Here is a 12,235-nt window from a genome sequence, read left to right as displayed (position 1 = left end):
ACAGAGCACTGAACAGATTCACCAGAGAAGGTGTGGAGTCTTCTTCTCCAGAAGTATTCAAAAGCTGACTGGACCGGACAAAATCCTGAGTAATGCACTCCAGAGGAACCTGCTTGGGCAGGGAGACTAGATGAGATGATTTCTATGGCCTTTTCCAATATGCCCTATTCTAAGATTCCACGATTCTGGGATGTTATAACACGGAAGAAACCTGGAAGGCACAACACAGTGTGTTACGAGGCAGCCGAAGTAACACGCCCCCACTAAACGCTGCTGGGTCCTGCCGGTGTGGCACAGAACAATCCTGCCCTGCTCCAGCAGCAGCCTGGCACGGACCGCTCCTGCAGCCGCGCCGCTCAGCTAGACTGGGCAGTGAGGGGCCGTTTACAGCGCAGTCCCCGCGGGCAGGGCCCACCGGCGAGCTCGGGGACGGGTGACCGCGGGCGCAGCGTGAGCAGGGTAAGAGCCGGGACCCCCGGAGCTGCTCCGCCCCTCAGCGGCCGAGCGGTTGCCAGGCACGGCCTGACGGTGACCAACAGCCTGCGGGGGCTGCGGCGCACCCGCCATTTTGCGCCGGGCTAAACGGACGCGGAGGCGACCGACTCCCACCATTTCGGGACTACGCCGCCACCCTCCGCCGCGAGGGAAGGGCCCGACCTGGCCCCGCCCACCACGGGGCTGGTCCTGAGCCCGGCCGCGCCCTCCGCCCCGCCCCGCTCAGGTATCAGGTGAAACTGGCCGGGAGTGGGGGCCGAGTGGCGGCGGCCGGAGCGCGGTGAGATGGCTGCACGCCGTGGGTTGTGCCTGGTGCTGCTGTTCTGTGTGCTGCTGCGAGCTGCCGCCACTGCTGAAGGTGAGCGGAGCGGCGTGAGCTGCCAGCTCGGCTGGCATCAGCGGGGCGGCGAGCGCGGCACCCCCGGCGGGTTCGGCCGCCCCTCAGCCGCGGGCGGGGGCACGGCGGGGCGCTCGGCGGGGCAGGTGTCTGGCCTGTCTGGGGTTCGGGGAGCCCGGAACGGAGAGGGTTGGAAAGCTCGTGTGAGTGGCAGTGTGGCTGCCGGGACCCGCGGGCAGGGCTCCCTGGCCGTCGGGGAAAGCGCTTCACGGGCAAGCACAGCCGGGCGCCTCGAGCAGCCCGCAGCCCTCTCAGGGCTTGTGGGACGCGTGGGGCTTGGCTTCGCTCGCCTTGTAGAGAATCGTGGAACGGTCTGGCTTGGAAGGGACCGAAAAGCTCCCGTCTAGTTCCAACCCTTCCCCTCTGTCCCGGGCAGGGACAACTTCCACTAGAGCAGGTTGCTTAGAGCCCCGTCTAGCCTGGCCTTGAACACTGGCGCAGACGGGACATCCATAACTTCTGTGGGCAACCTGTTCCAGTCCCTCACCACCTTCACATAAAGAGTTTCTTCCTACCGTGTAGTCTAAATCTGCTCTCTTTCTATTTAAAACTATTTCGTCTGGTCCTGTCACTTAGTGGCCTTGTAAAATGCCCCTGTCCAACCTTCCTATAGTCCCCTTCCCACCTCCCCTTGCGATAAACATGAAAAATCTTTAAAGACCATGTTGGGTTTTTTTCCCTGATTTAAAAAGCTAGGATTCTTTTTAAATTTTTTAGTCTGTGCTATTGCTTGTTGAACATAAGTGCAGTTTGAGGAAAAAAGCCTAAACTATATTAATATTTCACTACTTGAAGTTAACTTTTTGCCACGTTTTGTAATAAACCTCATTGCCATATCTGTGCATACCTTTTCGCTGTGTCCTTCCATATTTCATTTACCGGGCTTATTTACCTAATAAAATCATATGCGTAAAGATTGTGCAAATATTGAAGCCAAGCACAGGATATACATTATATACGTATTGAAGCCAAGCATACGTCATATTTTCTCAAGGGATCGATAATAGGTAACTGCAAATTGTGTTCTTCAGAGCGGAGTTCCTGAATCAAGCTGCCATTTAATAGCCTAATTGTCTGACCTGGACGGAGTAAGGAATTTGGAATTCTGGGGGAAGAGGGAGAGAGGTTAAAGATCCAAAACCCAGAATAATCTTAAATTTAGTCCTGTTGGGAGTATTACTACCACGAGTAAACTAGTTAATTTTTGGATACTCCGTGCTGCTGTAACTTTTGTGTCTGCAGGGTAGGCATAATCCTGTGTTTGGTATGTAGTGGGTTATATCTTCTGGACAAATGGCAGAGGTGTTGAAACAGTCTTTTGTGGGAGGAGAGAGTAACGCTTTTCCCATGGGCAGATTAGCAAGTCAGCTGCATTCTCTGTATGTGAGTCAAGCAGGGTGAAACTCAGTCTTGGAAAAGAGCTCGATTGTTATGGAAAACGGCAAGTGGTGAATGAGTAAAGAAAGGATGTAGAAATGCACATACCTAACAAAGGATTGGTTGCTCAGTGAGGGAGTGTTAACTGCAGGGTAACAGGACGCTGTGTCCTTATATGTGTAGGTTGCTAGTTGGTGTGAAAAAAGCTGCCCAGTATGTTTTGAGGCTCGAATTAAAGTCAGCATAAAAACAGGACTTGGTTTGTGAAATCACTCTGTCTTACAAAGTAGAATAAAACAAACCTTTGTCTCTATGCTGACACTCTTGCAGTACAAAGTCCTGTCTGTGGTTCAGGTATCTGTGCATCCACTTTAGTGTACCTCTTACTGTAGTGTCTCACACTAACACTTCAGGACTTTTTGATGAGGCTTTTTATTTTGTTCCTACCTAACCTCTGAACTTCAATTGCAAAGCGTTGTTTTATATCTGATCACAAAACTTTAGTAATAACAAAGTGGTAGTATTTACTCTTCTGGTTCTCTACAATAATTTGAGTCTTTGGAATGGAATAAAAATAGCATGACTGGAATTTGATGGTATCGACCACTTTCTGATGGACAGGTATTTAACATAGCACTGTATGGTGCATTTTATTACTGTATCCTGATCACTGCTATCAACTTAGTCTGTAGGGTCTGCTTCCAAGCATCTCCCAGGATCTTTCTCAGCTAAGCTGTGAGCCTAATAAATCAGCATTGCTTAGCTCATTATCACTTCAGTATCTGGTATCTGTAAGCTATGTCCTTTAGGGTGGTTTTATGGGTTCTCCTGTTCATAGCTCAGCATAGGGAACTAGGATTGCTGCATTATAATTAACTTTTGCAGTACAGTGAACAGTATGCGGATGTGGTCATGGGGCTTGAATGTCTGAATGGAGAATTTTTATTATTCTGCTTTGTTTGTTGTAATTACACCACATATAGACCAAAATGACTATTTGGCATTTGTATTAATTTTCTTTAGGATGGTGGTTTTGTTAGTATAATTTAAGCCTCTGTCTTCATGCAGTCTCCTGCAAAGATTTGTCCATGTCATTGTACAGGCAAAAAGTTTTCTTGCACCTCAGTTTTCCAGAGAAGGCTGCCTGGGTCTGGAGATCTTTAAGTGCTCAAGTGAATCAAAGTTAACTTAATTCAAAATTCTTAAGAGTGTCAATCTTTCTGTATGCATTTTCAGAAGGTCACAGAGTCTAGACAGGAATCAATGCTGTACATCAGACTTTTGCAGTTATAATTTGAAAGGAACAGCCATCTAAAGTGGACTGCCTTGTGGAATCTGTACTGAGAAACACACGCTTGTGTATTTACATATTGTGTAAGAATTCTTTAAAATGTAAGGTGGAAGCATTTTTTCATTTGGAACTGTATTAATAATTTTTAACAAAGGGGGAGGCTGTGCTTCAACATTGTTCATGGCTGCTCACTGTTCAGGCACTCAAAAAGACTCTTTTTATATTACAATTGGGGGGCTTTGGCTAAACAAAACCACAAATATTGATTGAAAGTTTAGAAATAATCCTCCCTAAACCAGTCAGCTTCCATGTCCGTACAGTTTAGCTGTGTGGAATGGATGTCAATAGGTGAATGTCTGACTTTTCAGAATGGTGTGGATTCCAGGATATTGCTTGTGCAGTTTAGCCTGTTAGCAGAGGAGGACTGTGCTGTATGTGCAGAGGTTCTGAACTGGGCTGTTCAAAGTCTGTCCTACAGGACTCGAGTCAGGAGCACCTGCCTCACCCATACGGTTTGTAAGCTCCCACAGCATTCAAAGACGCAGAGCAAAGCTTGTAGTGACAGCAGTTTGTGTATAAAGCAACCTTAGGTGTCAGCTCTACCACCTGATACTTCGAGTAAAAATCACAGGGAGCGACTCTCCTGAAGGAGATCCCAGATGCTTTTGCAACTTCATGCACAGAGATAGTCTGTTCAAATTTCTGTTTGGATACACTGTAATGTGTGGCATGCCCTAGAGATTGTTTGTGCAGGGCTTTGGACATGGCATTCTGACTTTCGGTTTTAGCTCGTCTGAAAGGTAATATGTTCTCTTTTAACTGCATACCTGATTTTTGGGCCATCTAAACTGGCAAAGCTACTGCAGTTAAATTAGCCTGCTGTGACCCAGCACTCAAGTGATCTGGCACTTCTCTGTGAAAAGCTAATGGTGCCCTGGGGTAGTTGAAGCAGTTTCTACTGTAACTGTTCAGGTGGTAGGAGCCTTTTAACAAGGCATTTTTAATATCACTGGTGACATGGAGAAGTGTTTTGGTTTCTGGTAGAATCCTTGAATTCTTGAAGGGATAAAGGTTGTCCTTTGGGTCATAAATTTAAAAGAAAAGGAAGATAAATCAAGTGTTTGAATATCAGTTTTAATTTTTCTGCTGATGAGACTGTCTGTAAATGTTCAGAGCAAATCACTGTATCTAGTTTATTTCTTAAAAGGGCAAAAAGTCTGTACTTCAACACCAGTAACAGCTTTTTTTTTTTTTTTAATTTTAGAGAATGATGGCTCCAGCAAACCAAAAGGAAGAAGTTTCATTGGCTATAAGGTTCCAATTGCAAATAACTCAGAAGAGTTATACAAGGTGGATGAATTTGTAGCAGAAGTCCTCACAGGAAAGCTGACTACAGTTTTTATTCCCATTGTTTATATACTTGTCTTTATAATTGGCTTGCCGAGCAATGCCATGGCCCTCTGGGTCTTTTTTTTCCGAACAAAGAAGAAACATCCGGCTGTGATTTATATGGTTAACTTGGCATTGGCAGACCTTCTTTTTGTTGTCTGGTTCCCACTGAAGATTTCATACCATCTAAATGGTAATAACTGGCTATTTGGTGAAGGTCTCTGCAAAGTATTTGTTGGATTTTTCTATGGAAATATGTACTGTTCCATCCTTTTCATGACATGTCTCAGTGTACAACGGTATTGGGTTGTAGTGAACCCCATAGTGAATTCAAAAAAGAAATCAGAAATTGCTTTGGGTATCTCCATTGCGATCTGGATACTGATTTTGTTGGGCAACATACCATTGTATCTTGTTAATCAGACAGCATATATTTCAAATCTAAACATCACAACCTGCCATGATGTGTTGCCTGAAAATGTTTTGGCTCATGATATGTTCAGTTATTTCCTCTCACTTGCAATTGGACTCTTCTTAATCCCGGCTATCATCACTGCTGTCGCATACATTCTAATGATTAAGACCCTGAGCGCTTCCATCATAGATGTAAGCACTGGGAAGAAACGAAAAAGAGCAATCAAACTCATTATTGTTGTCCTGTCCATGTATCTCATCTGTTTTACACCTAGCAATGTGCTGATTATTGTGCACTATTCACTCCTCAAAGCCTACAGCCAGAGCCATCTGTATGTGTGGTACATAACTGCGCTGTGTCTTTCCGCTTTGAATAGTGGTATCGATCCATTCATCTACTATTATATTTCAAAAGACTTCAGAGACAACCTTAAATATGCTCTTCTTTGCCGAAGTGTGCGAACTACACAGAGGATGCAAGTGTCTCTCTCATCAAGCAAGTACCTCAAGAAATCAAATTCTTACTCTTCAAACTCAAGTAGGACCAATAAATCAACCTACTGAGTTTAATCTTAGAAAAGTGAACTTTTGTTATTACTGATGAAAGGATGTGAGTGACAATAGACTTTGTACAAGAGAGTCTGATGAAACACCTCTGCATTTTAATTACATTGAAGTCTGGAATTTGGAACTGACAGTTGCTTATTTTATGTAGAAATTATAAGAAGATAAATCTTCCTGGGAAACTGGGGGAAAAAAAGAAGACATTTCAGATGCTGTGCAAAAATGCTGCTGACCTAGAAGTGAGGCTGAAGACATTCTTGTTGAATATAAAAGTTGCCAATAAGCAAAATGTCTCTGGAATATTACACAGTATTGTTAGTATTTTTAATTGCCAGAAAAATCTGTTTTGTTTAACTGTAACTGTAATCTATTAAGCAGCTGAACAGATTGTGTGTATAGGACCTTGCTCTGTCTACCTGCTTACACTGACTATCATTTGAAGCTGTAGAGAGAAGTAGAAGAGAATCCTCTTCACCATCTTGGATTAGATTACTTATTATCTTTGGTATAATATAATTTATATTTTGTTTTCCAAGTTGTGCTGTAAATACTAACATAGCAAAAGCCTATAATGTTATCCTATTTGAGTTGACAAGCTGATCTTATCAGCTAGCGCTGGGATAAAATGTTAGTTGAGACTATCCACTGTTACTTAACATTTGCCAGTACATGATCTTATATGGGGATATACAACAAAGTTTTGATGGATAGATATTTGATTTTATAAAATATGCCTTGTATTTTTTAAGACATCTAAATAAGATTTTTTTTTTGTAACACATTTGAGTTGAGTGCTCTCTTTTGTTCTTTTACATGCACTTCAAAAGTAGTTCAACTTGACTAGTTCAGCTTGCCTGGCTTCACATAACAAAGATGATATTCCAAACAATTGTTACAAGCATGACAACTGTAGCTATAATGTCTAAATGGGTTAAGTAAAATTTACCTAATGACACGTTTGTTTGGAGAGCAATGAAAGTAGGATGTTTTGTGATAGGATTTCAGAGGGCCTAGCTAAAATAGCAATGTATATTAACATATGTCTCATTAAGGAGTGGAGAGTTATTCCAGCTCTAGATGACATGGAACACAAATGTTTCTCAGACATAAACAATTTTCTCTTCCTGTTTCCTGACAAGAGCAGGGAAATAATTGCATATTTATTACTGAACTGAAGGTGTTAGCATCCTTAGTGGAAAATGAACGTACACAAGAGGCCACAGCTCACTGGAAGAATTTTGAAGTTAAGAGAGTTACACTGTCTTCACAAAAGGCTGTCTGAACTCTTACCATAGTCTGTTCCCTTTATCATGGTAAGCAGTATGCTTCCTGCTCTATATGCAGTAGTGAGTAATATGAAGAAAGGGCATTCAGTTCATGTACTTACATACCTACCTGTGCTCTGTCAGGAGTACAAAGGTTATAGGTTATATGTTGTAAAGATGATAGATTGGCAGTGTGTGTCTGTATAATACCACAAAGAGACTGCTCATGATTCACAGATGACTGTTAAATGTCTAAAATATGACATGCTTCATATAGCCTGTCTTTTGGGGAACAAAATTTATTTCTTGCATTATTTAATCAGAAGTGCACTAAGCACTGTTTGTATATCTATACTCTCTTTGTTTCTTTCCTGTCATTCCTGTCAAATAATTAGACAACTCTATTGTAGCTCCTGTGAAGGAAAGTGCTGATCCTCTTGACCATCTCTCCCTTCTAGCCTTCACCTGCAGGTTGGCAAAGCAGGCTGCAATGAAGGATCTTTCTTACCTGTGGCAACAGTGGAGGTCTGCCAATGGTACAAGTAAGAATTAGATGGTACTGCAGTATGTTGAAAGCTTCTTGAGAAAGAAGTTCTAATAAATAGAATGATTTCTTTTTAAAATGGGGCTCTGTGATGTGTGACAGATTTTGGAGAATACTATTCAAAGAGCTCAGTCATTTAAGTGAAGCTTTCTTTCTGTGTAGCTATATTGCAAATCCTTATCCTGAATTTAGCATGAATTAGTTTGCTTCAATTAACAAAGCAGTTAGACTTGTCTGGTTGTTCATTTAATTTTATTTAGTTCCTGGAATTGCTGATTATGTGCCTGTGCAGCCAGGTAGTGGTGGGGTAAAAAATACAGCCTGTGAGGGTGGAGGTGGTTGCTTAAACCTTTTTGGGACGGGGAGTGGAGAAGGGGAGGCTGTACCCTTGGGCAGGGTTGGTTGGTACAAAGGTGATTGTCTTCAGCTTAAAATTAATATATTCCTGAACAGTGCCAACTTTGTAATTCAAACACTAAGAGAACCCAAAAATTCTTCCTGCCTATTGCTGATTAAAGGTTTAGATGCTAAAAAATAATCAGTGCAACATTCATGAAAGCATCGGGGAGTTGAAAATCAGGTGTATTTTATGTGCACTGTGTCAAGCTTTCACAAGCAGCTCAAGCTTATGCCGCACCTGAGAAATAGATTAGCCTTTTCCTTAACCCAGCTGTGTGATCACACTGTTTCTTCATACTGTCACAAGCAAATGTGACCTTGGGGTGGAGTGGATCAGCTCTGGGTTAAAGTTAAACTAGGAGGATGGTGAAAAGTTTACTTTTGGCTTGGAACAGTATTTGGTTGTTTCGCTGGATGAGCTCTGTGTCCAGAACAGGGGAGAGGCTCAGACTGTCTCACCATCAACATGCTTCCACTGTGCAGCTACAAGGCAAGTCAAAGCACAGAAGCTGCCTAACCTTTCAAGCAGCAGGGAGCAAGCCTCCACCCATGACCATAGGAATGGCTCTGCTCACTTTGGCTCAGGGTAGATCCAGCTCTGCTAGAGTAATCTTCTCACCTTCTCCTCTGGAGGTCAACAAGATAGCAAGGCATCAAGGGACATGTCAAGAAAACATCAGGACTGCTGCACAAGGCACCTGGCCAGCACACCAGATACACAGAAGATGTGGCCAGCACCACTTGTGTGCTGCAGTTTGGAGCGTAGTTGAAATGTGCTCTGAAGTTCAGAAAGAAAAAGGAGACGAAGGCTGGGGCAGCTAAAGTCCTTGCCAGCTGTGAGGAAAGCTGCTGCTGAGCAGGTCTATCTGACTAGAGAATGTGTAACAGCAACAGAAAGAAGTTAGAGGCAGACACTCAGGTAGGAGTAAAACCAACACAGCCAAGAATCACATCCCCCATCACAGTGTCTCAAAATCCTGCTGCCTTCAGCATTAGAATTTTTGGCTGGCCTCATTTGAGTGTCATGTTGTCAACCTCACTTTATTCACTTTGAATCAGGACCCACAGTCTTCATTGGATGGCCCCTCATTCCTAAAGGAGAAGATAATATGAGTAAGTCCCTAACTGTCTTGTCCATCCACTTGAAATTTTGTAAGCCAGTATCATATTCCCTCTTAGGTACTTTGCAAATTGCAGTGTCATAGCCAGTTCCTTCCCAGTCAGCCACTCAGCAACAGACTTGTTTCCTTTCTCTCAGACCTTCCCATTTCCATACACTGTCTCCAAATGACACATAGTAGTCAAGCTGTGGATGGTATAGTGATGACTTCTATTTTGCACTGTGTTGCTTCCCCAATAGCCCTGACTATTCAATGTTGGTTTTATTTTTTTTTTTTCTCCTGCTCCTTAGCAATGAGCTGGTATTTTTGTGCAGCTGTCTAATTACATCTCTCTCCTGACTGGTTACAGTTTTTTCACAAGCCATAGTTCTGTATGCCAAGTTAGAATGTTAGCTGCAAACTTTTGTTCCTCAGTGCTTTACATTCTTCAGACCATTTATAAACATGCAGAACATTACAAGTCTGGCACCACACTGGTGAGTTACTGGCATAGTGATGACTGACTGTTTTTCTGCTACTGTGTATTTCTTTCTTTGCAATCACTTATTCTAGAACAACTTTCCCTCTTATTCCATGGCTGACTACTTTATTTGAAAATCTTTGATCAGAAATTGTGCCAAAAAAATCTTTTGGAAATCCAAGTAGACTGGATATGCTGGATCATCCTTATCTCCACTTGTGCTTGGCCTCTTCCAAGAACTCCATAAAATTTTTAGGTCCAGAATTCTCTTAACAAAAACAGTGGTGACTTTTACCGGAAAGGTCAAGAAGTTCCATAGTGATGACCTTTCTTAGACTCTTCACTGTCTGCTCAGTACTTGTATTGAGCTTATGGAACTATATTTCCCTTGACATGTCAGAACCTTTTATTGATTACAGCATTGGCTCCCAGTACTCAGGTATAATTCTGGCAAAAGATAACCCGCTTCAGTGAGTAATTCAGCTTTTTTTGCCTTAAGTTTTTTCATAACTCCTCAATGAATACCACCTGTGCCCACCAAGTTTAGCATTCATTTTGTCTGACTGTGGTATGATGACTGAAGATATTTAGCACATTATGTTGTAACTGCCCTGGGAATCAAGCAGTATAATGCCTACCTACAAAAACAGCCATTTGGGACCTAAGTTTCATTACGGATGTATTTGATCTGTCACAGGCTCTTTGAACACGGTTAATAAACAGCATCACTCTTAAATATGGCATAAACACAGTAGTCATCATTTTGATTCAACAACAGCCAGGAGGGTATATATTACCTACATGTTTTGTCTCAGGAGTGATAACCTTCTTTGGGTTTGCAGGTAAACATTCTCCAGGCACTGTTTGCTAGCAGGACCAGTACAACAGGCTGGCTACATAGTCAGCTCTCTGTCATCCAGGCCAAGGGAGGTGGAGATGCTTCAGATAATGGAAAAAAGACTAGAGATTGTGAAGGATGCATGGAATGCTGTGCAGAGATGCTGTGACCAGTTCTCTCAATCCATGAGGACTCACTGGTCCAGTGCTAGCTTTTGTTACATGGATTTTTATGTCATTGAAGTATGTCCACAACCAGCTTCCCTGATGGTCTGGCCAGCTCTTTGGAGGCCAGAAAAAAGGGGGAAAAGGTCTATTTGTGTGAACGTGGAGACAAGTAGGTTCATAGCTACTCTGGAGTTCATTAAGAACCTGGGATTGCATCTGTGATACAGAGTCAGCTCAGTAGTACCAAGGACGACCTGGTATTTGTGACTAAATCCTGTCAATCTCCAGCGTCTGTGCCTCAGTATAGATGCAGCATTCCAAGTGCAGAGATAGCTTGTGTGTCCATTCCCATGTCTCTGGGTACCCTGCTTCCCTGCCACATAGCTGTTGAATGCTATGTGTGACTTGTGTCAGTGTGGTGCTCACCTGGATATTGCTTTTTGCCAGAGCATAGGAGTGTTCACAGGAGAGAACGAGTGTAATCTCGGATCACCTGACCCATAGCTAGAGCCCTAATGTAGCTGTAACCTAGAGACTGCATCTTCATGGTAGAACTTGCTACACCTGGTCTCCATAGGATTATTATGCATGTTGTAAAGTAGAGTCCTGCTGCTAAAGTTAGGTCTGTGTTCGGAGTTCTGCGTGTCAACAACAAGGTCTGCAGGTAGCACACATGGACTGAGCCTCAATCCTTTGTTTCAAAAGTGTTAGTAAAATGCAGTAAAGAGCATGAATGAGCACTTGTATCATGAAGCAAGACAACAAAATGTGGGAGGAGAAGAAAAGCCTAAATTTGACCAATCTACATATGGAACTTGAGAAATGCCCTGATAACAACTCTCAGCTCTATCAGTAGGTCGCCTCCAGGTATTACAGCTCCCATAACCAATCAGTTGGTGCAGAGATCTCTGGTGAAACAATGGGCAGGAGGGATGTCTGTGTTTTAAAATACTTCTAATAATCAATGTACAGTAATTCTTAAGGCTGGCAGGATTTTAATTGTCGAGCATGCATCAAGTGGTGAGTGCATCTGAGAACAAACATGAGTGGCATGAGTGAATATCTCTGTTGCAGTTATCAACTACATTTGGTTCAGTAACTGCACTCCAGCTTTGTGCCTCACCTTCAAGAAGCAAACTACTGGGGACAGAGTTCAGTATGTTTGAGTCTGAAGTGCTGTTTATTTGATAATACCCTTTCCCCTCCCTTCCCCAATTTATAGCATTTACCAGGCTTTTAATGGCTATGTGATATCTTGTAGAGGAGATAATACTCTTCCATAGTTCATGGTATGAATACAGTTCCTGTTGCTTAGTAAGGGCTTAGTTCAGGGAAGTCTTGAACATTTGGGCTATGCTGCCTTTATATGGCAGTGTAGCAGTACAGAACACTATCAATATTCATGCTTTCTCCACAGAGTCTGAGTTCAGGACAGTATGTACTCATAGTGTTGTGGTTTAGCAGTTGGGTCCATGCTTCCCCAGCTGATTGACTGCAGTCATAGACTGCTCTGT

General features: G+C 42.9%; 1 protein-coding gene across 1 annotated transcript; it reads left to right on the top strand.

Moving 5' to 3' along the window:
- The first annotated feature begins 675 nt into the window (after positions 1 to 675).
- F2RL1 (F2R like trypsin receptor 1) lies at positions 676 to 6,708 on the top strand. The gene is made up of 2 exons (XM_036403308.1): positions 676 to 853; positions 4,825 to 6,708. The coding sequence occupies exons 1-2, from the start codon at positions 781 to 783 to the stop codon at positions 5,925 to 5,927; spliced, it is 1,176 nt and encodes a 391-aa protein (XP_036259201.1). The 5' UTR covers positions 676 to 780; the 3' UTR covers positions 5,928 to 6,708.
- The last annotated feature ends 5,527 nt before the right edge of the window (positions 6,709 to 12,235 follow it).

Source organism: Molothrus ater, chromosome Z (genome assembly GCF_012460135.2).
Source record: "Molothrus ater isolate BHLD 08-10-18 breed brown headed cowbird chromosome Z, BPBGC_Mater_1.1, whole genome shotgun sequence".
In the NCBI taxonomy this organism is placed as follows: Eukaryota; Metazoa; Chordata; class Aves; order Passeriformes; family Icteridae; genus Molothrus; species Molothrus ater.
The sequence above is the reverse complement of the archived record's forward strand: the minus strand, read 5'-3'. Positions and strand labels throughout refer to the sequence as shown.

Coding starts and splice junctions, on each gene's coding strand:
- F2RL1 (XM_036403308.1), top strand. CDS start 781: ATGGCTGCACGCCGTGGGTTGTGCCTGGTGCTGCTGTTCTGTGTGCTG. Junction 854..4,824: donor AGCTGCCGCCACTGCTGAAG/GTGAGCGGAGCG, acceptor TTTTAATTTTAG/AGAATGATGGCTCCAGCAAA.